Raw genomic sequence first — 24207 nt, 5'->3', positions numbered from 1 at the left:
TAACTTTGGTTATGTTCATGGTTATATGAAATTGAAACAGAGGCTGGCTGCCCAGAAAATATAGTTTGAGTAAATATTGTTGGCAATTGAAATTTGAATAAATAATTTCTTCTTTGTTATAGAATAAGTCCCAAAAGGGTTTTTTGAAAGGGTTTTAAAAACATAATGTACAAAAAGAAAAAAGAAATTAACTTCCCTACTTGTCTTTTCTGATAACATTTAGCAATATTTTAGGGCAGTTAATATCTTACCCAATAGGCAATTTAAAACAAAAAAAGTTTAATTATTAATGTCTTACAACCTCTAGACTCAACCTGCATTTGTTTAATGGCAGTTGTTTTGTTAAAGGCACTAATCGTATCCTGTCCGGTAGTTAGTACAAATGCAGAGGAGATGATTGAGTGTACAGTCTTACCATGCCCTTGGTCCTTGAAGTCACTTCAAGCATTTTTTTCCAGGCATTTTGAGAATTTGCAAGATACATAAAGCTTTTCTTTTCTGTGTATACTTGCTGTATGTTTGTATTGTATGCTTCACATTAGGCTAAGAACAGCAAAATTAACTCAGTTTATGGAGAGTTTACAGCCATTGCAGTATTTTTCCTGCCTTTCCTAGACTTGCTAGAGAATTTTCTGCATGTGAACGGGAACTGGGCTTTAGACACCATTCACGTTATACTTTGATCCAATAGTGCAACGAAGGAAGATTCAGAATGCTAAAGATAAGCGTTGTGGGGAGGGGTTTTTGGCATGGCCAGAGTAAAGACAACTTTATTATAACTTATTTTGGGTTACTTTAGGGGAGTTTTATGTTTCATAAACTCAGACCTGTCGATCAGCTGCGGCATCTGCTTGTTAGCAATATAGGTGGAGATGGAGAAGAGATTGAAAGATTTTTCAAGTTGCATCAGGTAAGATCTGTTGATGTGCTATGAAAACTGGAAGATTTATAATATTTATGTAAATCTAATCACTTTCTTTAGCATCTTTTTGTTGTTGCTATAAACTTCTAGTTAACATTTCATTTCTTGATTAAAGTATTAGCTTTTCCTCCTGTATTGTCTACATAGACCAAGTTTGTATAATGATAAATAATGTCTCATTTTGTGATATCTAAAAATGGAAGTGTAATTCACTTTCCCTGAAATTCTTATATGTTCTGTAAGCAGAAGAATAGTGCAGTTGTTAGTTTAGGAATGTAGTTCATCTAAGAGCAGGGGAGGAAGAGTATCTAAAAAAGTTAAATTCCTAACACTACAAGAGGTTTTTACGTTTTGAAGGGCAATAGAAATGTGTGTTTTTTTGTTTAAGGTAAATAACCAAAAAGCAGGAAGGAAGTTATCATGGATTACAATTTTAATTTGACTAGTACTGATTAGTATCTGTAGTGAATGTTTACTGTAATCTAGTATCTTGTGCTTTGATAGGATATACTAAGTGATATTTTAACACGCCATTAGAATATGTAAACCATTATTTGTATAGATTTTTTTCTTCAAACACATTCTTAATTTACATTTCTGTAGAAGTTGCATGAATCTAAGTCATAATATGGTGAGAGATATCAAGATTGTTTCCTACCAGTAATTGTACGAGTTTGCAAAAACTTACCTGCTACAGTCAGGGGACTCACTATGATTCACTTTGTGTCTATAGTTGGGAAGAACTGATTTCCTTGCCTTCTAAATAAAATGATGCAAAAAGTATTTACTGTTTAGTTATTGAGCAATATAACTTTTATGCATTTCTTATCAGCTTGATATAATCTGCCACACTAATAGTATAATATGATTTAGGAGGATCAGGCCTGTGCCACTTGTCTTATCTTGGCCTGTTCTAATGCCGCCTGTGATAGAGAAGTATCTGCCTGGGCTACTCGAGCATTCTTCAGGTAAGTTTCAGTTGTGTAGGCTGTTCTGAATATTACATTCAGGATCACTACAGCTACTAAATAATTGTACAGGCTCTTTAACCTGCTGCCTGAGTGAATATTGTTTTAAAATGAGGATAGACTATTAAACCTGGAATGGTTTAACAATTCCACAATGGTAGAATATGCTTTTGCATTAATTTAGGGCTCATCAACAAAGGATTGTTGTTATTTATTTGTAATGTCATGTAATATGTCACCATTCCTATGGTGATTTCTTGTTAGTTCCCCTCTTGGATGTTTGTATTCCACACGTAGAGGAGGCTATTGAAAATGTAGTTTAATCTGCATAAAATGCACTTATCTATACTTCACGTATCCCAGTTCATTGAAGTGCACTGTGTAGTAGTATCCTTAGTTGAGACCAACTCAGGCAGCTGGAAAAAGAACAGACAAATTTTTTAATTTTTGTGTGGGTTTGGGGTTTGGTTTTTTTTGCTTGGTTTGGTGTTTTTTTTTTTTAACATACTGTAATTACTTATGCTGTTCACCATTGCACCAAGGAAATTTATATTCAGATAGACTTTCCCTGTTCAGGGCCTGATAGCTTTTGGTCATAAATGTTGATTAATTGTTGTTGTTTTGTGTGTTTGAGGTTTTTTGTTGGTTTGTTTTTTTCCCCTACAAGTTGAGTGAGGGAGTATGGGCTTCCACTTTGGAGGATTCTTCACAGAATCACAGAATCACTAGGTTGGAAAGGACCTTCAAGATCATCAAGTCCAACCATTAATCCAGCACCACCATGTCCCCTAAACCATGTCCTGAAGCACCACATCCATACGTTTTTTGAACACTTCCAGGGATGGCGACTCCACCACCTCCCTGGGCAGCCTGTTCCAATGCCTGACCACTCTCTCAGTGAAGAAATTTTTCCTAATATCCAATCTAAACCTCCCCTGGTGCAACTTGAGGCCATTTCCTCTTGTCCTATCACTAGTTAGTTGGGAGAAGAGACCAACACCCTCGTCACCACAACCCCCTTTCAGGTAGTTGTAGAGAGCGATAAGGTCTCCTCTCAGCCTCCTCTTCTTCAGACTTCTTCAGGATATGGAGGATCTACTTTAGGATATGGTTTAGTGGGCACAGTGGTGTTGGGTTGCTGGTTGGACTTGATGATCTTTAAGGTCTTTTCCAACCTTCATGATTCTGTGATTCTGTGATAATTTGTCATCTGCGTATCCTTGGTATGATGCAAATATGTATATTTTAATTAGCTGCCTGAAAAAATTGGTATATTGTGGGTCTCTCGGCTGGCCTCACAGGGCATGTAGCCTGGAGGAAAAAAGAGGTTTGGTAAAATACAGCTGTTGAGAGTGATGATAAAACGTGCAGCTTTGACTGTATGTTTGTGCTAGAGTTTGAGCGTTGTTTCCAAAAGCTTGCTTGTTCCTTTCCAAAACTTGTGCAGGTGTTACATCAAGTCATCTATTCTCAGTAAGTTCTGAACAGTTGCTCTTTGTTAAATTGAATTACATTAGAAGATCTGAGAGAAAATGTGGATGACAACTCTGGAGAGATGGATGTTAGCGAGGGAAGATGTAATAAAGTGCTTATGTAGCATTATAGGAGAGAGAGACATAGAAATGACTTGTGGATGGTAGAATGATAAGCGTAGGTCATCTCAGCTGTGTCTTTCTTTCCACTTTACTATGGAGGCAAACCTTAAAAAGATACTAAAGCATAAGTCTGATTTTCAGAATTGGTAAATTTCTCTTTAAAGCCTGATTGTGTCATATCACTACAGAATTTCAAACAGCCACAAAAAGTACTTAGTTGTTCATCTAACTTGCCTTTGCAATTGCATATGTTAAATGCTTTCCATACAACAATTAGTTTTCTTCTGCCAAAAGTATCATACAGTCACAAATATTTCTGAAAAGTTGTGCTGGTTTTTTTTATTACCCATTTTAAAAGAACCCCCAAATTGCTATTAATTCTCAAAGACATGAAAATCAAATGGACTGTGTATGAAGTATGAAGTTTTTTGTCTTTGCATGTAAACTTTAGGTATGGTGGAGAAGCACAAATGAGATTTCCTTCAGCTCTGCCTCCTCCAAGCAATGTTGGACCTATTTTGGGTTCTCCTGTTCCTGCTGGTAAGTAGCAAGCATTTCATGGTTTTGGACAGGATTTTTTTTTCCTTGAGTATGTTGTGTTTTGTCTTCTTACAAGTATCTGTGTTCTGGTGTGTTCTGAAATAGTCCTTTATTTTTCCACTCACTGGCTAATTAATTAGAGAAATTTTTTTCCATTCCTCTTGAGTGATTTTTTGATTTAGTGAGAGGGTAATGTGATATCAAACTACGATACTGCATATAATCTGTTAATATTTATGTGAAGAAGGTATACATTTGCTGCTGCCAGAGGCACTTCAGCAGCCAGAGAACAATTTTCAATACTATACTTCAAACTTTACAAAGATTAGCTGTTTGTTGTGTGGCTATAGCAGAGTATCTTCTTACAGTGTCATTGTCATACCTCTGCAGATACTGCAGAAGAAAAATTTTTATCAAAAAATGCGTTAGTTGTTTGGAGATTTCTCCCTGTAAAAGCTCTAGCTTCAACATTTGGTTTTTGCTTAGGTTGTCAGTGCCACCTACAAATGAGAATAGTGCCTATTCTTTCTCCTCAAAACTTGATGCATATTGGGGTGGAGGCCTTTCTGTATTATAAGGATTCACTTAAATTTCTACAGTTGCTTCAGGAAGTTGTCCCTCAACACGTGTTACTCAATTCCAGATCTTAAGGTTTTTCAAAAAAGAAATTAATAATGATGAATTTGGAACTCTAAAATCAGAGTTAAAAAAATTTTTAATCAGGAACTCATTAATTTCTGAGATCCTTATCTGACACATGGCATTTGATTTTACACATCAGACTTGGGGGGAAAAAACATGATTGCCTGGAATGCAAAGAAATTCCATTTTAGTACCATCTTTGGCATATATCCCAATGGGTAAGTTTTGGAGAAAGGTGTGCTGAACAGGGATGAAGTTTTGGAAAGCCAGTTGACCATCTTTTTTCAGAATTCTTAAGTAGTAATAAAACACTAAGAAGAGTGGTATATTTAATGCATCAATGGCTTTCCTAGCCTGATGGTCTGGAAAAATAGTAATGGAGGCAGGAGCTGAGACAAGGCGTAAGAATGTAAAAGTAAATCTGAGTTAGAGAAGACAGCAGCTATGGAGAGAACAGGGACTAGGAGCACACTGAGAACGATAATAATGTCTGGGGAAAATGACAGGAAGGTCTGTAATCATAGAATCTAGAATAGTTTGGGTTGGAAGGGACCATTAAAACTCATCTCATCCAACCCCCTTGCAGTGAGCAGGGACATCTTCAACTAGATCAGGTTGCTCAGAGCCCCGTCCAACCTGACCTGGAATGTTTCCAGGGATGGGGCATCTACCAGCTCTCTGGGCAACCTGTGCCAATGCTTCGCCACCCTCAGTGTGAAAGATTTCTTCCCTACATCTAGAATATATCAACTGCCTTTTAGTTATAAAGCCATTACCCCCTGTCCTGTCACATCAGGCCCTGCTAACAAGTCTATCCCCATCATTCTTGTAAGCCCCCTTTAAGTACTGGAAGGCTGCAATAAGGACTCCCCAGAGACTTCCCTTCTCCAGGCTGAACAACCCCAACTCTTTCAGCCTGTCCTCACAGCAGAGGTGTTCCATCCCTCTGATCATTTTGGTGGCCCTCCTCTGGACCCTCTCCAACAGGTCCATGTCTCTTCTGTGCTGAGGGCTCCAGAGCTGGCACAGGACTGCAGGTGGGGTCTCAGCAGAGCAAAGTAGAGGGGCAGAATCCCCTCCTTTGACCTTCTGGCCACGCTGCTTTGGATGCAGCCCAGGGTACGGTTGTCTTGTTGGGGTGTGAGCATACATTACTGGCTCATGTCCAGCTTTTCATCCACCAGTACCTCCAAGTCCATCTGGGCAGGGCTGCTCTCAATCCCTTCATCCCCCAGCCTGGGTTGATAGCAGGGGTTGCCCCAACCCATGTGCAGGACCCTGCACTTGGCCTTGTTGAACCTCATGAGGTTCGCATGGGCCCATTCCTAGAGTTTGTCCAGGTCCCTCTGGATGGCATCCTGACCCTCAGGTGTGTTAACTGCACCACTCAGCTTGGTGTTGTCTGCAGACTTTCTAAGGGTGCACTTGATCCCACTGTTGATGTCATTGATGATATTAAAGAGTACTGGTCCCAGTAGAGACCCCTAAGGGACACCACTTGTCACTGATCTCCATCCGGATATTGAGCCATTGACCACTACCCTCTGTATGCAACCATCCAACCAATTCCTCATCCACCCAACAGTCCACCCATCAAATACGTCTCTCTCCAATGTAGAGAGAAGTTTGTTGTGGGGGACCATCTTAAAGGCCTTTCAAAACTCCAGATAGACAGTATCAGTAGTTCTTCCCTTGTCCACTGATGTGGTCACTCCATCATAGAAGGCCACCACATTAGTCAGGCAGGACTTGCCCTTGGTGAAGCCATGCTGGCTGTCTCGAATCTCCTCCCTGTCCTCCACATGGCTTAACACAGCTTCTAGGACGATCTGTTCCATGATCTTCCCAGGCACAGAGGAGAGGCTGACAGGTTGCTAGTTCCCAGAGTCCTCCTTGCTACCTTTCTTAAAAATGAGTGCAACGTTGCCCTTTTTCCCGTCTCCAGGGACTTCACCTGACTGCCATGACTTTTCAAGTATCATGGAGGGTGGCTTGGCAACTGCATCATCCAGTTCCCTCAGGACTCTGGGGTCCATCTCATCAGGTCCCATAGACTTGTGCATGTTCAGGTTCCTCAGGTGGTCTTGAACCTGATCTTACAGTGGGAGGGACTTTGTTCCTCCAGTCCCTGTCTGGCAGTCCATCCACTCGAGAGGTGTGGGAAGAGACACTGACAGTGAAGACTGGGGCAAAGAAGTCATAGAGTACCTCAGCTTTCTCCTCCTCCATTGTTACCAGTCTGCCAGTCTTGCTCATCAAGGAGGTCAGTCAAACTTTCTTTGACCTCCCTTTTCTGGCTGACACACTGGTATAAGCCCTTCTTACTGTTCTTTGCATCCCTTGCCAAGTTCAGCTCCAGCCATGTCTTGGCCTTCCTCACCCCCATCCCTACACATCTGGGAAGCGTCCCTGTACTCATCCCAGGATACCTGTCCCTGATTCCACTGCCTGTGCATTTCCTTCTTGCCCTTTAGTTTGTCCAGCAGGTCTCAACTCAGCCATGCTGGTCTCTTGCCTTCTTCCTTTCCTGATTTCTTACACCTGGGGATCAAGAGCTCTTGCACTCTATGGAAAGCATCCTTAAAGATTTGCCAGCTCTGTTCTGCTCCCTTGTCCCCAAGAGCAGCTTCCGAGGGGTCCTACTGACCCGATGCCCTGAACCGCTGGAATTTTGCTTTCCTAAAATTCAGGGTCCTGACTTTACTCTTCATCTGCCTCATATCCCTCAGGACTGTGAACTCTACCCATGCATGATCACTGCAGCCCAGACTGCCTCCAATCTTGCTGTCACAAATTAGCTCACTTGCGTTAGTGACCGACAGGTCCAGTATGGCATCCCCTCTGGTAGGACTGTCTCTTATCTGGCCTAGGAAGTTATCCTCCATGCATTCCAGGAGTCCTTTGGATTGCCTACAGCTCCCTGTGCTACTTTTCCAGCAGATGTTTGGGGTGGTTGAAGTTCTACAGCAGGATGAGAGCCTGTGAGTGTGATGCCTCCTCTAGCTGGAGTGAGAAGGCTTCGTCAATAGACTCCCCTTGATCAGGCAACTTGTAGTAGATAGCAACTATAAGGTTCCCGTTGTTGCAGGGGTCTTTGATATTACTGACAGATAATTAATAATAGATACTGCTGAATGAGGAAAGTGGCCAGTACTCTGTACCGTCTCATGGATGGTGGCAAATGCCCTGTACGGATGGCTATAGCATTGGAAGCAGACCAGTTGCAGTGCCAGTGCAAAGCTATCTGGACTGCTGAATTATGGCAAGATATCACTGCCTGGTTAGAGAACCTGATTGTAAAAGTACATCACGTAAATGCTCACATACCAAGGAGTTGAGCTGCTGAAGATCATCAAAAATCAGCAGGTGGATCAGGCTGCAAAGATTGAAGTGGCTCAAAAATGCATCTGGACTGGCAAGATAACGGTGAATTATTTATAGCTCAGTTGGGCCCATGACACCTCAGGCCATCAAGGAAGAGATGGGTATGGATGGGCTCCTGATCGAGGCGTGGACTTAACCACGACACCATTGCACAGGTTATTCATGAATGTGAAACATGTGCTGCAGACAAGCAAGTCAAGCAGTTAGAGTCTCTCTGGTATGGAGGACAATGGCTGAAATAAAATATGGGGAGGCCTGGCAGATTGACTATGTCAAACTCCAACAAACTGGCCAAGGCACGCACCATATGCTTACAATGGTCAAAGCAACCACTGGATGGGTGTAAACATATCCCATGCCTTATACCACCACCCAGAACACTATCCTGGGCCTTCAAAAGCAAGTCTTATGGTAACATGGCACCCCTGGAAGAATTGAGTCAGACAAAGGGAATCATTTCTGGAACAACCTCATAGATACCTGCATCAAAAAGTATAGCATTGAATGGGTGTATTGCATCCCTTATCATGTACCAGCACAGCACAACAAGTGCTTTGAAGGTAAAATTGATATTCTTTGAAAAGATCTAAATGACTGAAAGTGAGTGCTTGAGAGTAGCTGCCCACAGCAGGAATGGGAGCAGTCAGAAGGTGAAGAACAAGAAGTAGTATGTGGACAGTATTATATTCAATGGGGAGAACAGATGGTGTGCAATAAATAACATGTGAATGCTGGGGAAAAAAGCTTAATAACTGCTCTTAAAAGCAACAAATCCGTTTGGTTTGCTTATGGACTTTTGAGTTAATAAGAAATGAGTGCAATGTGGTATTTAACTATAAATAAAAGCTCTTGGAATGGTTCTAACTGTTAAGTACTTAGCGCTACTTTTGCACAGGAATGTTGTGGATTATATTTTGGGGGTTTTTTTTATTACTTGTTTGTTTGTTTTTAACAAACTTACCTTTATTTCTTTTCCCTTCTAGGTAACCCCTTGACTGTTGATAGTCCATATCCTAATCTTAGTTTTTCAACAACACCTGGGCAAGGTAACACCCTCTTTTCCTTTGCTGGAGAAATTAAGAAAATTTTTTTCAATGAGGCTTTTTAATTTGCATTCAAATGAGTAATATTTACTTACTTTTACCCTAGGTTTACAATCTCCTAGTATGTCAACTTTCATGTTTCCTTCTGGGAATTCCATGTCTCACCCTGGTACATCCATTAGTGGAATGATGGGTCCAGAGATAGTATTTTCTGGAAGACACAATGGCATCTGCATATACTTTGCTCGGATTATCGGGTGAGTTGTTTGTGTAAAGAGATTCTGTCACTCAATTTGTTTCAGTTTTTCTTTCCCCTAATACTTACAGGCGTTGAATTCTGTCTTAATAGCATTTAAATTTGCAATCAGTACAGAGCATTTTTACGTTGTCTTTGTGAAGTACCCATTGATACAATATGTTCTCCTCACAGCTCTGTTAATAATAATACATTCAGTGAATGGCTAGGACAGGAAAGTTCCTTAGATGTTGATCCTGCAGTCAAGTGTATATGCATAACTTTGAAAATACGGGTTTATTTTTCAAACCTATGAGCTCTATGTTTCAAACTCCTGCTAAAGGATGAAAAGGAAATGCAGAAGGACTTACAGGATCAAAGTCCTGGCTTGACGTCGTTTCTGTTCTTGGTGTTGTTTCTGTTAAGAAGCTTTAAATAGAATGCTCACATCAGAGCAATGAAGCAAGACTAAAGAGGATTCTGTTACTTGCATGTTGAATCTTCTGTTACTAAACACCCCAAGCAAGAACAGAGATCTTCATGTGTTGGTCATCTCTCTGCATGCTGGTTGGGAAAGAAATTTTTATGACACTTGTTTGCCTGCACTGTATTTCCAGACAATAATACTGGCCTATGTTTAAAGCATTTGAGAGCGTCAAACCTAATTTGATTAAGGTTTTAAAATTTAAAATTCTGTTAATTATCTACATATGTACCATTCACAAATTTATAGTGGTAATTTTTTTCAATGTTTAATTTTCATGCAACTTAAATCCTTATTTTAGACCTTGAAGTAAAAAACATTACCATTTCTTTCTTAAGAAATTATACATAGAAGACTTGCCAAAAACTTCAGTTACTTTGGTTTTAACACAGTCCTGTTTTGTGTTCCAGAAATATTTGGGATGGCAGTATAGTTGTGGAGAGAGTTTTCAAAAGCGGCAATCGAGAAGTTGTTGCAGTATGTAAAAGATTTTTTTGTATTTTTAAAAGTTCTTTATAGTATATACCTTAAGCCCTTTTACACTTCTGTTCCCAATTATAAACTGCTCATGAAAAAAAAGGTTGTTACTTGAATGTTTTCTTAAGTGCTGTGCTCTTAACTGAAGAGTAGGTTTTAAATCTCTTTAAGCTACCATTTTGAATGTTACTTTTAAAGAAACCTGACTGGAATTTGATCTCTGTTGTTAGTTGGCAATGGCCAGTTTTCTCCATGTTTAGTAATTGCACTTCCTTCATTTCTGCATACCCCCTCCAGACAAAGCCTAAAAATAAGATGCTTTAGTGGGTTAGGATAAACATAGCAGTTACGTAAAGACATTAAAAGATTTCCAGCATCTTCCTGGCTGACATCTTGGTATTTCACCTTTTCTGCATGATCAAAAGAACAAAGCGCTTTCTGACTGTGGGTGTTAACAGAATCCTGAATTGAGTGAATTCAGCAACGCAAGTTAACTGCTACTTGAGCTTTCCTCCTCCAGTTACAGGGCAACTGGGAGACTCTGAAGACCTTGGCAGTTACACTTTGTGTCTTAGCACTGCTCAGTCACTGTTTTAGTTCAGAGTTGGAAACCGTAGAATAGCTGATTTGGTTATCAGCGTTTCTCTTTTTATTGTTGTTTGTCTTTTTTGTGTCTTTAGCTTAAAATTGTAAATGTTTGGAAACTTAAGCTTTCTGTAAAGAAGTCTGCTTTCTTTTGCAGGTAGAAAGCAGTGTTCCATCCCATGTGCTGGAATGTGTGCTACAAGAATTAAAAGGTTTACAAGAATTTCTGGATAGAAATTCACAATTTGCTACAGTAGGAGCCCTTGGAAACCCAAGGTAGTATTCATTGTGTTGAATTTACTAGTGGTATTCAATGTCCAACTCTTTAAAAACTATACCATGTGTATCTGTGTTGAGCTGAAGTGTGTGTATGGCCTCCAGCTTCACCTGGTCAGGTGCTAAAAATGAGTTGTTAGATTCCATCTTTAAAAGATTCCGTATTTGTACTCATATTAGCATCTCCTTTTTATTTTGGAATGGCAGTTTCAGCACACCAGCCAATCTGCAACAGAGGCTCCTGGGTTTCATGCGGCCTGATGGTGGAAGTTCTCAGCAAGTCCAGCAGGAACTCCAGAGGAAATACCACGGTATGTAATTACTTTTGAACAGGAGGTGTCAGGGAACAGTGCATCTGGGTGTTGCCTTTCTCACTTTTCTTGTTGAAACCTTCACCTAATAATGCCTTTTTTCCACACAAATTTGACATGAATCAATATGCCATACTCAGTATCAAGTTCTTCAGAAGAAACACTTGTAGTTTGGAAACTAACTTTGCTAGACCCTTCCTTTTGCTTCCATACCATGTCATACTGTTCCACCAGGAGCAGTGCCTTTGCAGTGACTTTGATGTGAAAAATCATTTACATGCAACAGTACTAGAGGTGGAGTATATACTCAGAATGAAAACTCAAATCTAGAGGAACATTCCAAACTTTAGGTTGACTGTGGCAAGAAATTTGTTTCTTACATGCTGCACATGGTACCTTTCAGTTTGATACCAAAAGCTTTAATATTGCAGCTAGTTAAAGCAGTCCACAGCATGTACTGGTCCTGAGCCACTGCAAAACGCAAGTTGTATCTCTGAATTTATTAAGCTAAAACAAAAGTGCTTGAACTTTAAAACACACCCGCTCTCTCATACAAAGAACCAACCTTCTGTTCTGTGTAGACACGTGTCCTCTTTCTCCTATTTTCCCCACTGAGACAATCTTGAAATACAAAACCAGAGGTTTCTTTGCATGCTTACCTGTCTCCTTTTTTGCCTTCTAATGTTCTCTGTGTTCCATGAGATTGTTTCATCTCCTCATTGCAATACTGAGTAGCTGCACACCCATTTATAGTTTCGGGATAGCAATTGTTAAGCAATTTGCTTGTGAGACAAGCGAGTATGTTGTCTTGTGTAAAAAGAAATATTGTAATGCTAGTAGCCTAAGTTACAGTCACTGAAATGCCTACAAACTTTGTTTAGAAGAAGAGCCCCATCACACAGCCCGCTTGAGCTCATGTCCTCCTGTAGCGTAGCTTTTGCCCAGCACTTGCAGGCAAGTTGTGAGAGGTTGTTGATGTCTGTTACAGAACTAAAGATGGTTGTGGTCCATGTGGGTGTAATCCTGGCTTTTAATTTCTACTTCTTTTTCGGAACTGCTCATTTTCAATAGCATGAATGTAAATTTTTCTTAATCATAATGTCGAATTCAGTAGACATTTAGGAATTCTACTTTTCATTTTTACGCATTCCAAAGCCCATAAACCCTTTTGGATTCCTAAATGACACAATATAATGATTGCTGCCTCATTTCTGAACTGTTAAGCACTCAAAGAGAAGTTGTTGCAGTTATGTTCCCCCCATGCAATAAGTACATCCATATTATTCTTTCCGTGAATATCACCCATCTTGCCAGGTTAAAATGTTACTAGTTTTCGAAGTAGTTGTTTTTCCTTTAAAGGTAGTGTAGACACTGTTGACCCAAGCTGTAATTGTAATTGTTCTTTCTAAAAGCAAATAGAAGTAATCCAACAAAAAGGGAATATGTACGGTTTTCTTTTTATTTCTTTGATGTTCATCATGAATGCGTTTATAATAATAACTTTATGAAAAAAACAAGCAAAACTTTTAAGACTGATATGTAAATCCAGTGCACTCACTCAAAGCCATACTTGTTTTTCAGAAAGCACTCCTCCTGTGTTGCATAGTTTGAAATAAATGTGAACAGATGGTATTTGTTTTGGGGAAATGTCAGCATTGCACTTCCCTCCAAAGAGAGCCAGGCAGCCTTAATCAGGAATAGAAGAGAAAAAAGAAATCAGAAATTTAAAGAGGTTGATATTGAAAACCTCAGAAATTTACATGCTGATTTGAAACATGTAGAACAGTTACTTATTGACAGTGTCTTTGCTTTTTCAGCTGAGGCACAGCTAACTGAGAAGACCTCACTTCAAGGCATCCAGCAGCTTGTTCACAAAACCTGCCAGGCATTGGCTTTATGGAAGTTGCTATGTGAGCACCAATTTAGTGTTGTTGTGGGTGAGCTTCAGAAGGTACGATCTGAGTCATAGGGTTTTAATTTGTTAGCATGTAACACCTGAATTTCTTTTGCTACCTAAATATTCCTGAAGGAGCATTACTTTAATTTGTTGAGAAACTTGTCATGAATCTTAAACCACATACGGATTTTTATTCAGGTTCCAAGAGTTTATTTTGCAAGAGTTTTATTTGCACAAGACTGACATGTAGTATTGACTTCATCAGCCAATTTTAGCAAACTGGAAGTGTCTTTCACAATAGATCTTAATTCTGCTTTTATTGACAGTTAATAGTGAGTCTGACTTTATAAATTACTGTGTTTTCACCTTCAGCACATTCTGCAAAATGTGGTGGAAAGACTAGACCCATGTTGTCCAGCCGAGAGGAGTTCACTCTTTGCCTTGGTGTTGGTAAAGCTTTAACAGTGGAGAGCAGTAGTGTTGTAGAGTCTCAAACCCTTGCCCTTTCGTGTAAGTAGGGATGCAGAATGTATCACAGAGCAGCTGAGGTTGGAAGGGACCGCTGGACATTATCTGCCCTCTCTGCGCAAAGCAGGGTCTACTAGAGCAGGTTGCCCAGGACCGTGTCCAGTGGGATTTTTAATACCTCCGACGATGGAGACTCCACAGCCTGGCTGGGCAACCTGTTCCAGTGTTCAACCACCTTTCGAGTAAGAAAAATCTTCTTTATGTTCAGGCATAATTTCCTTCGCTTCAGCTTTTGGCCATAGTGTCCTGTCCTGTCACTGGGCACCACTGAGAAAAGTCAGGCTCTGCCTTCTTTACGCCGTCCCATGAATATTAGTAAGATCCCACACACTGTCCCGCGAGCCTTCTCTTCTCCAGGCTAAAGAACCCCAGTTCCTTCAGTCCCTCCTTGTCTGTAAGGAAGGAAGCTTACAGAGATATGGGTGCTGCTGCTGTGTACCCTTTGCTAATGTTGAATTTGCACCCAGCCCTTGAAGAAGCTATTGATTTGAATAATAGGCACTCTGTGCTAGCGCTTGACAGGAGAATCAATTATTTGAGGCGTTGTATTCTTTGTTGATAAAGAGAACAATTTTTAAACTTTACCAATGCACAGAAGCTGGAGCTCTTCACACGGTTGCTTTGGGGAGTTAGCACGATTTCTAACACAGGCAGCTTTTCTGTTCTGTTGGACAAGGAGTTAACTAATTGTTTAACAAATAGAAGCTTTTCCTCAGTCTTCAGTAGTTTTAGAGTTTTTGTACTACTATTTCCATGCTGTTAGTGCTCTTGCACAGACACTACTAGCAACTCTGTGTGAGCAAATATTCCTAATAATTAAAAAAATCATAACCTTCAATGTAATTGCAATATCAAATAGTATAACGAGCGCAGTCCTCAAATTTCTTAAATTCCCCCTTTTTATGCATCTGCCATTTTTTTCACCTGTGACAATACGCTGATGGTTCCCATTGTTAAAACCCGTGACATACTCATTTTGTAGGGTGTGCATTCTGACAGTGCCCTGTGAAGCAAGGGGAACTGCTAATTCCATTCCTACTCGCAGAGATCTGAAACAGAAGTGACACATAGTGAAGATGGCAGAGGGAGTCTGCTAAGAGGAATTCTCACTGTACTTGGGCACCCAAGTGCCTAGTGCCTTCATTGATAGGGCTTTTGTTATTATTTCCATTTTGCTACATAATGTGTATTTTAAATAATGTATTTCTATGCTGTGCACTTGAGCCATTGGAGTTTAATCTGCTTTTATTTACTGGAAGCAATTCACTTTGCTACTGTGCCATTGTGACATTTCTAAACAGAAGAAAGTAAAAACATTGGTCAACTAATGAAATTCTGTCTGTCTTCAGGAACTTCAAGAACATCTAAAGATTACTGCTTTCAAAGACTTGGTAATTAGAGACAGAGAGTTGACTGGAGCACTCATCGCTTCTCTCATAAACTGTTATATCAGAGATAACGCTGCTGTGGATGGCATCATTGCCCATTTGCAAGATATCTGTCCTCTTCTTTATAGCACTGATGATGCTGTGTGTTCCAAGGTAAGCGCGCTTCCGGATTTTACAGCACCATGTAAGAACATGTTCAAATGAGGTAAGTTGGGCAGCTTGTAAATCATTGTGCTCAAGTAGTTCCAGGAGTACAAGAACTGATGAAGGCAAGCCATGTGCATATTTGTGTCTTGCAGCTGATTAATGCTGAAAATGAGGCGAGCTCTGGTCTGAAGCATTTGCAGTCACTTTTAGGGTCTCTAACTCCACTGTGATGTTGAATAAAACTGTCTTTGTGGTGTTGATAAAATGTGTTCTTACTCCAGTCTTCCGTCAGCAGAGTCTCTTGTTTTCTGTCTGCTGCCTAGTTTCATGGAATTTGTGGAAAGATAATTGTGTAGAAGACCTTCACTCTTCGAAGCTCTTCAAATAAATTTGGAAAAAGTAACTGGTGAGGGGAGAATGGGGAACCAGTTGTCTGTTTAAGTCTTCAGACCTTCTCTCTAGTGCTGTTGTACAGTCTTTCGGCTGGAAGCTGAGTGTTATCAAGTGACAAGAGAGTGCTTTTGAGGGGATGATGTTTCAACTGTTTCAGCTTTGAAGTTTGGAGTAACAACTCATTGAACTTCCAACAATATCCATGATCTGTTCCTGATGTGTTTATGTGAATAATCTCCATTTTCCCACCATTTGTTTTTAGGCAAACGAACTGCTTCAGCGGTCACGGCAGGCTCCAAGCAAACTGGAAAAAGAAAAGATGCTAAGAGAGTCACTGAAAGAGTACCAGAAGATCAGCAATCAAGTAGACCTTGCTAACGTTTGTGCGCAATATAGGCAAGGTAAGAGGCAATCACTGATCGTGTTCCGGTAGGTAGTTTCTGTAGTGTCCTTTTGTGCCCACTTCTTGTTTGTTTGTTTTGTTTACTAACTTTCAATTCCTTTCATAGTGTTTTACCATAAAGAGTTTCATAATAACTCTTACAACTGTTGTGTGTCAACCTGTTCTTGTTTAAAGCCTTTCTAGATTTCACCGATCAATAAAAAAGCCCACTTCTGTATAAAAATATCCGCATCCACTTATCCCACACTGCAGCGTGCATTTGTTTCATGTATGTGGTAAAAACATTTTTAGGAAAATTGTCGGTCTGTACGTAAGCAGAGGGTAAAGACTGTGCTTTTGCAAGTAAGGTTTTATACCAAATGTGCTGTTTGAAAGATGGTTCTGAATGTTGTTTGTGCAGTAGGAGCTAGTACATAATTTAAATGTAGATACAACTGTTGTAACAGCCCAGACTTCAGCCTCTGCACAAATACATAACTTCAAACTTGCATATAATCCCACAAGGTTAAGTGCAGGCACAAACCTTTGTAGGATACAGACCAAAGTGAATAAGATTTATTTTTTCTTGCTTGCTAAAATGGGAGGTGTTTGATGTCACTTACCATTTTGTCATAGTTTTAATACAATAATGAACAGTCATATTTGTTCCTTTTTCCTAGTGCGTTTCTATGAGGGAGTAGTAGAACTCTCTCTTACAGCAGCTGAGAAGAAAGATCCCCAAGGTCTTGGCCTTCATTTCTATAAAAATGGAGAACCAGAAGAGGATCTTGTTGGACTCCAAGCTTTTCAAGAGAGGCAAGTTTTCAGGTTGCCTTACTACCATTACCTGGGGTGCTTTATTTCCAGTGACTGGAACAGTAACTCTTTTGGGGGAAGGTACGCAGGGTAATGGCAAACATGCATTTAATAATAAGGGGCACAATGGAGAGGTTTTTGCCCAGCATGCTCTCCTTGTTTATCATTAATATGGCACCAACTTAACCTGGAACAGAGGGTAACCTGAGAGATGCAGAAGACATTGTGATCTGAACATGACAGAAGTACTTGCTAGAAGGATGACCGAGAACAAACGAGGTTGTGGCAACTAGCTGACAATAATCTGTGATCTTTTTTACGTTTAGCAATTGTGTTTACAAAGGCATACCGTAACAACATTTCGGAAGAGTATTTCATAGAGAGTTGCCATGAAAATTGTGAGGCTTTTCTTTTCTTTTACTCTGTTTACAGACTGAACAGCTACAAGTGTATCACTGACACCCTTCAAGAGTTAGTGAATCAAAGCAAAGCTGCTCCTCAGTCTCCCAGTGTACCCAAAAAGCCAGGTCCTCCGGTGCTGTCATCTGACCCCAACATGCTAAGCAATGAAGAAGCAGGGCACCATGTAAGAAACTCACGAAACAATCAAGACTCCACTGCAGAAAACAGGGTGATTTGAAGGGGTGTAGAATTTGTTATTTTTTAAAAATTAGGGAATAGTTTAGCGACGTAGGTGAAAGTCAAGACTTGTCATGAATTGTCTTCTTTAGGTGCGGAGTGTTGCATAAAAATGATGACAAGCGAATAGCATGAACCTAAGTATTGCTGCATAGGTATTCAGTGCCTGACATAACGTAACCGCTTCTGGAATAACAGCTCTAGCCTTTTCTTCCCTTAGTTTGAACAAATGCTAAAGCTGGCTCAGCGTTCAACAGATGAACTCTTCAGCATTGCACTTTACAACTGGCTGATACAAGTTGACTTGGCTGACAAACTGTTACAGGTGAGCTCATCTCTGTGCAACAAATCATTTCGTGGAGGCTTCCACTGAGCTGGAAAAGTTAATAGTAATAATGCTGATGCTTTAAAAAGGAGGAGAGAGCAAGAACAGAGACGTTATCTTTATGACTTTTGCAGGTTACTGCCCCCTTTTTGGAACCCTACCTTGTGCGGATGACCAAGATTGACCAAAACAAAGTTCGTTACATGGATTTACTGTGGAGATACTTTGAAAAGAACCGAAATTTTAGTAATGCGGCCCGAGTCTTGGCTAAGCTGGCTGACCTGCATAGGTATGGACTATGTGTGATCTATTGCATATACTGAGGTAATTGGGGGAAGAAACAAGCAAACCAAAATCAAAACCTTATGTGTAGGTACTTTAAGAAAAGGCCAAGGACAAGAAAAGGCCAGGGCCCGAGGATGTTTGCTAAAACACATCTGAATGAATGGAATATATTAGTTTTTAATCCAGGCCATTACTGGAAGGAAATTACATGTTTATGTTACGGTACTTGCAACAGGGAATACATTGCAAGCTAATTATAATACGTATGTTAAGTGGATGTTTCTTCCGGAGAATTTTATAATGCGATCACCTAACTTTGGAGCAGTGGGTTGAGAAGTACAGTAAAAGAGAGCCTGCAACAAAGATGGGGTTACATGGTTGGATAATGTCCTGCATGATTCATTGAAATCAGGAGAAGCCACTTACTAATTCCCAGAGTCTAGTTAGACTATAATTAACCCTCAAATGGTGATATTAAGTACTTCATTCTGAGTATTTGTTTTGCAGCACAGAAATCTCTCTTCAGCAGCGTCTTGAATACATTGCACGTGCCATTTTGAGTGCCAAAAGTTCCACTGCCATATCCTCAATAGGTGCAGATGGTGAATTCCTACATGAACTAGAAGAGAAAATGGAAGTAAGAAACAATGTTAATCTAAGCTACACTGTAAATACGTTCTTTCACTTTCTCTCATTGGCACATGACATTTTTATTACCAGTTCTGTAGAAACAGATTTCTGTGCTTTCTGCCCAATGTGGCAAAGTTATGCAGTTGATAGGAGACTCAGGTGTACCTAAGACAGAAACATTTCTACATTTAAAGAAGTTAAAGTTAGTCCTGGATGTATTCTTAAGCTTTGATTAAATTAATCGAGTCCTGAAGTATTTTATTTTTCTGTTTAAACAAGGTTGCAAGGATCCAGCTTCAAATACAAGAAACATTACAACGGCAGTATTCTCATCATTCTTCAGTGCAAGACGCAATCTCCCAGCTTGATGCTGAGCTGATGGATATAACCAAGGTGATTAAAATTGCTCTGTATTAGAAATCAAGATATCACAATTGGGGGGGAGGGAGGAGGGGAACGTTTTGCAAAGAATGACCCTATGCTGACTAGGAGAAGTAATAGAGAAAGAGTTTGGCATTCCTGGTCTCAGAATGTCTGTTACCCTAGACTGCCTTTTTCCCTACTTTGATATTCCTTCAGTTATCAGTACTTTAATTTCTTCCATGTGTTTATCTTCTTTATTAAGTCTCTTAGATTTCTTCATTGATTGGGAAAATTCTTAGCAATTGATTACAACTTCCTCTAAAATTGGGGACTGTATTGAAGAAGTGAAACTAAATGTAGTGAAAAAAAATCATTTTGTGTTTGACAACAGTGACTTAAGTTGCACTTTTACTAGCCTGATGTCTACCATACAAAAAAAAAGAAAAGCCGATTTTAAAATTTTCCTTTTTATCCTACTTGAAATGTAAAACCTGGTAATTTTTCTTTCAGCTCTACGGAGAATTTGCTGACCCTTTTAAGCTCTCAGAGTGTAAGCTTGCAATTATACATTGTGCGGGTCATTCTGATCCTATCTTAGTACAAACACTCTGGCAAGAAATCATTGAGAAAGGTAGGTCTGAATGGACTAGGAGTTGCACAAGCTCGAACTATAGGAAAATGGTACAATTAAAGCTTTTAAGGTGGACTGTGTGCTGCTAGTGATATGCTGTGCAGGCAAGATGCATCTGTTCTGCACTGTTCTGTAATATATTTGGTAAGCATAGTTAACTAGTAATTCATTAATGTTACTAGCTTTTGGCTTGTGTGCCTGAAGGACAGAAAAGTAGTATTTTTACATGTCTGTTGGAGCATATTGCATGTCTGGCTTGAATAGTCATGTTCCAGGTAACGTTTAAGAAGTCGTTTCATCCCTTCTTAGATGCCAGCGTATATGGACTTCAGAAAGCCTGTGAAACTTTGTCTGAAGGTTTCAGGTTTAGGACATTATAATAAAAACGTTACATTTATTGTGACAAAGATTAAAGACTCTTCAGGGAGTTCAGCATTTTTCTAATGTTGGCAGGAGTGGAAGTGTAAGGTTTTTGTCAATTTACAGAGAAGCAGGAGTAGTGGGCACAGCTCTGCAAGCCTAGCCACTCAGCTGGGATAATCTGCCTCACCCTTGACCATGAGTTGGTGATTCACTCTCTCTTCCTGTTTGGTTTTCTTCCTTGGATTTTGTGCTCATCATTGCAGGTGTGCAAACAGCACTGACGGTGATTTGGGGGAAAAGCTATGTGGTGTGGTAGTGGTTTTTTGCGGGTTTGCTGTTGTCGGGTTTGGTGGTGGGGTTTTGGGTTGGGTTATTTTGTTCGGTTGGTTTGTTTCGTTTTTAAGAATTCTACTTAAAAAGTAAGGAAACATAGAAACTGTGACTCTCTATATATGCATACACACCAGGAGAAGTTGTGTTTTCGCTTCCATGTGCTGATTTTGCACTGACAATAGCATAGGATTTTGATGTCTTAGCAGTAAACTTCAGTATCTCAGTGTAGTTGTGTATAAAAAATGTGTAACTTTTTTTCTCAAGTTCTCTCCAAATGATTTCTTTTCACTTTCAGAGTTGAGCGATAGTGTGTCCCTGAGCCCCACTGACAGAATGCAAGCACTTAGCCTGAAGATGGTATTGCTTGGAAAGATATATGCTGGCACACCGCGTTACTTTCCTTTAGGCAAGTTGTAAAGGCTGCATAGTGAATAAGCATATGCATTACATGAATGGCTCTCAGCTTTCTTTTTAGCCTCTTAACAAAAGTTCTAGCTTAAGAACTTTTTTCAAAAATCTAAAAGGAAAGAATATTGATAACTTGGCGATACACAGTTACATGCTTGTGATACATAATCACTGTAGTTATTTGCAGAATTGTTCGCTGTAGCCGAAGCAACACATTATTTCAGCTGTCACTAGTGCTGGAGTTGACCTCGAAGGTACTTTGGTAGTGCTTTTCAGTTTTGTCCAGGAAATGAGGAACAAAAGCATTGTGGTACTTGCTCGCTGCTACATTGACTTTGACCAGGGGTTGAGGAGAGGGAGGTCAGACAAAACATAGAAATAGAATTCCTGTTGGCTTCTGATTTTGTAAACACAGTATAACTGTAGGATTACAAAACCTTTCTGTTTTTTACAGGCACGGTTTGGCAGTTTTTCCTAGAATTTGTCTAGAGATCTAACCAGAATTTACAGGTTTTCACCCTGAACGGGAGGTAAAGGAAGCTTAGAAGGCAGCAACAGTTAGTTTTGGATGGCTGTGCAGATCCCATTTTAGAAAGCAGTGAAGTTTGTTGGTTTCAAAGTAAAAAAGTAAAAATGTATATTTATAGATAGAACAAGATTTTAGGCAACAACATTTATCTGCTGCCTTTTGAAGTATCTACTACTATCTGCAGGGGCAGATTCTAAAAACACAATTCAGGCGATTTCTGCATCCTTTTTGGAGCTTCTTTCCGCTTTTGAGATGCTCACATGTTTTGACAACTTGGTATGATATAACAACCTGGAAAACATATTGCTCAGCACTAAATGTTCTTTTACGTTGCTAAAATAAAAGAATATTTAGCGCTGAGCAATATTTTTTAGTATTGTAACAGAACAACTATTGCTGAATAATATATAGTTAATTGTTATTCTTCCCTCAGTGCAGACTGGGGGAAGGTGTTACATGTGCCTCACAGGAGAAAGGCACCAACTGTGTGGAAGGGAGAAACTTAAAGTTGGAGTATATCACTTTCAGATGCCTTTCTTTGCCAGACTCCAGTTAACTAGTTGGAATTTAAACATCCCATTGTTTTTATTTTTGTCTCCAGATTTTTTAGTGCAGTTTCTAGAGCAACAGGTCTGCACTTTGAACTGGGATGTAGGTTTTGTAACATATACCATGCAAGAAATCGGAGTGCCACTGCCAAGGCTGCTTGAAGTATATGACCAGTTGTTTAAAGCACGGGTAAGGAAAATCACCACAAAATAAAAATTCTGTTTTCAACTACTGTCAAAGTCTGTCTTTGGTGGGAAACATAAAATATTGTAAGGTGGAATGTGTCAAAATACCAGCTTCATAGCTTTTCTTACCTGTTTTTCCTCAAAGGCTCTTACTGATGCTTTTTTTTCCCCATTGTTTTTATTCACTGCAGTCCTAAAGAATGAGGAAGATTGTTTAGAATTTCTAATCCTTTTACTTCACCTAAAGCTGATTTAAGATTAAATAGGATCAGAAATGTTATGTGGCAGAAGGAACAGCGTCTCTTGAATACATTCATTTTGTTTCCTATTAATGATTAAAATTTGCTATCTTACTGCACTTCTCTAATGATACCATAGGCATAAAGAATAGGAAGTCGTATTTTTAACTTCTGACTTGTAGAGCAGACTTAAACAGAATTAAAACAAAGAGACTTGACTTGGTTCTCTTTACCCAGATCCTTTACAGTGTAAGGAATTCAGAACCTCCTAAAATCTATTACTTGACAGACTCTTAGGTAATGGAAAACTAAGTTAAATTCATGTATGTTTTAGTACTCAAAAGTCAAAATAGTATTTAAATATAGACTTAATGTGCGTTAAGATAGAACTCCCATTTCTCTAACGTATTTTTTACAGTGAATGAATAATTACCACAGCTGATCATTTGCGTGTGTACACACACGTGCTTTTTTTTTTTCTCTCCCTAATATTTGTCTCCTTAATATTTTTGAATCTTATTTTAGGACCCATATTGGAATAGAATGAAAAAGCCTTTACACCTTTTAGAGTGTATTCACGTGTTATTATCAGGATATGTACACGACCCAAGCAGAGTACTTCTGAGGTAAGAAGGGTGACTATATCCGAATTAGTAGTGAAAGATATAAAATATCCTAAAGCACTACACTTCAGCAATCCCCAAAGCTGCTTTTCTTCTTTTCTTTTGGGTGAATTTAGTATTTCTTTCTTAGCAGGGATTATTGAGACTCCTCATTCTAAAGCAGTTGGTAGAAGCTTGTAGGGTCCTCTCTATAAACTACTTCAATCAAGGTTATTTTCCCCACGTCAGTGAAAATTCACGAGGAACTGGGAGGATTATTTTTTAAGTTTTGGCAGCAGACTTCAAGAAGTAATACAGACAAATCTGAAGGAATTTGGGAAAAGTAGGGAAAAATGAGAATTGGGAAAAACTGAGAACTAGGCAAAGTCTTGATAATTCTTCTAACCATAAAGTTTTCTGATTTTCTGGAAAATATACATGTAAATATCCCCCGTTCACATATAGCATTTACATCTATCTTTTCTCTTTTTTGGGGGGTCTTTTATGGTTAGGTGATTTAAATACTCTACCTTATCAGAACTTTAGTAAGTGTTGTCTAATTTTAAGGTCTACTTAGATATTAATACCTAAATTGTGATTTGATACTATTTAAATTGTGATCTAAATTAATAACTTAGGTATTGCTTTAGATAGGAACGGAATCAATGTATAAATATTAAAGTAAGTATTTCACATTGCTATTAACTGTATCATGTTTTATTGTTCATATTTCATATCAGAGGAATAGTGATGATTCCTTTATTTTCCCATTATGTCTGTCACAAGCATTAGATTTCAAAAATGAATTTTTCCAATAAGCAGTTAAGTACTGTTAAGTACTGTTAAATACTGACAGATGTCTTGCTGATGTGTTATTCCATTAGAACTCAAAGAACGGTCACTTTCTATTTCAGATGAATTCTAGGATACAGAAACAAAAAGGAGCTTGTTATTACTCTATGTTTTCTTTACAGGCGACGATTCACAAATGTTTGCTTGGATGCTGTAAGTTGCTACCTGGTTGAACTTCAGTCTATGAGCCCAACGCTGATGGTGCAGACTACTGTTGGGAATTTTAAATCACTACAGGCTAAATTAGAACGGCTTCACTGA

The 24207-nt window shown here is 39.3% G+C and overlaps 1 protein-coding gene across 1 annotated transcript in view; it reads left to right on the top strand.

Moving 5' to 3' along the window:
• The window catches only part of NUP155 (nucleoporin 155), a gene marked incomplete at both ends in the record, with an annotated part of 34519 nt that extends 10312 nt beyond the window's left edge, over positions 1-24207 (top strand). The window contains 22 exons of the mRNA XM_082013758.1: positions 800-910; positions 1796-1890; positions 3937-4025; positions 9035-9097; positions 9201-9351; positions 10224-10290; positions 11033-11151; positions 11365-11462; positions 13280-13413; positions 15237-15428; positions 16078-16216; positions 16878-17013; positions 17446-17599; positions 17873-17977; positions 18112-18266; positions 18770-18899; positions 19172-19285; positions 19766-19886; positions 20878-20988; positions 22121-22257; positions 23018-23118; positions 24069-24207. Coding sequence (XP_081869884.1) covers positions 800-910; positions 1796-1890; positions 3937-4025; positions 9035-9097; positions 9201-9351; positions 10224-10290; positions 11033-11151; positions 11365-11462; positions 13280-13413; positions 15237-15428; positions 16078-16216; positions 16878-17013; positions 17446-17599; positions 17873-17977; positions 18112-18266; positions 18770-18899; positions 19172-19285; positions 19766-19886; positions 20878-20988; positions 22121-22257; positions 23018-23118; positions 24069-24207 — 2661 coding nt within the window. The remainder of the gene's footprint in view (positions 1-799; positions 911-1795; positions 1891-3936; positions 4026-9034; positions 9098-9200; positions 9352-10223; positions 10291-11032; positions 11152-11364; positions 11463-13279; positions 13414-15236; positions 15429-16077; positions 16217-16877; positions 17014-17445; positions 17600-17872; positions 17978-18111; positions 18267-18769; positions 18900-19171; positions 19286-19765; positions 19887-20877; positions 20989-22120; positions 22258-23017; positions 23119-24068) is intronic.

This window comes from Phaethon aethereus (genome assembly GCF_964289735.1).
Source record: "Phaethon aethereus genome assembly, chromosome: Z".
Classification (NCBI taxonomy): domain Eukaryota; kingdom Metazoa; phylum Chordata; class Aves; order Phaethontiformes; family Phaethontidae; genus Phaethon; species Phaethon aethereus.
This window is presented reverse-complemented; position numbering and strand designations above follow the sequence as displayed.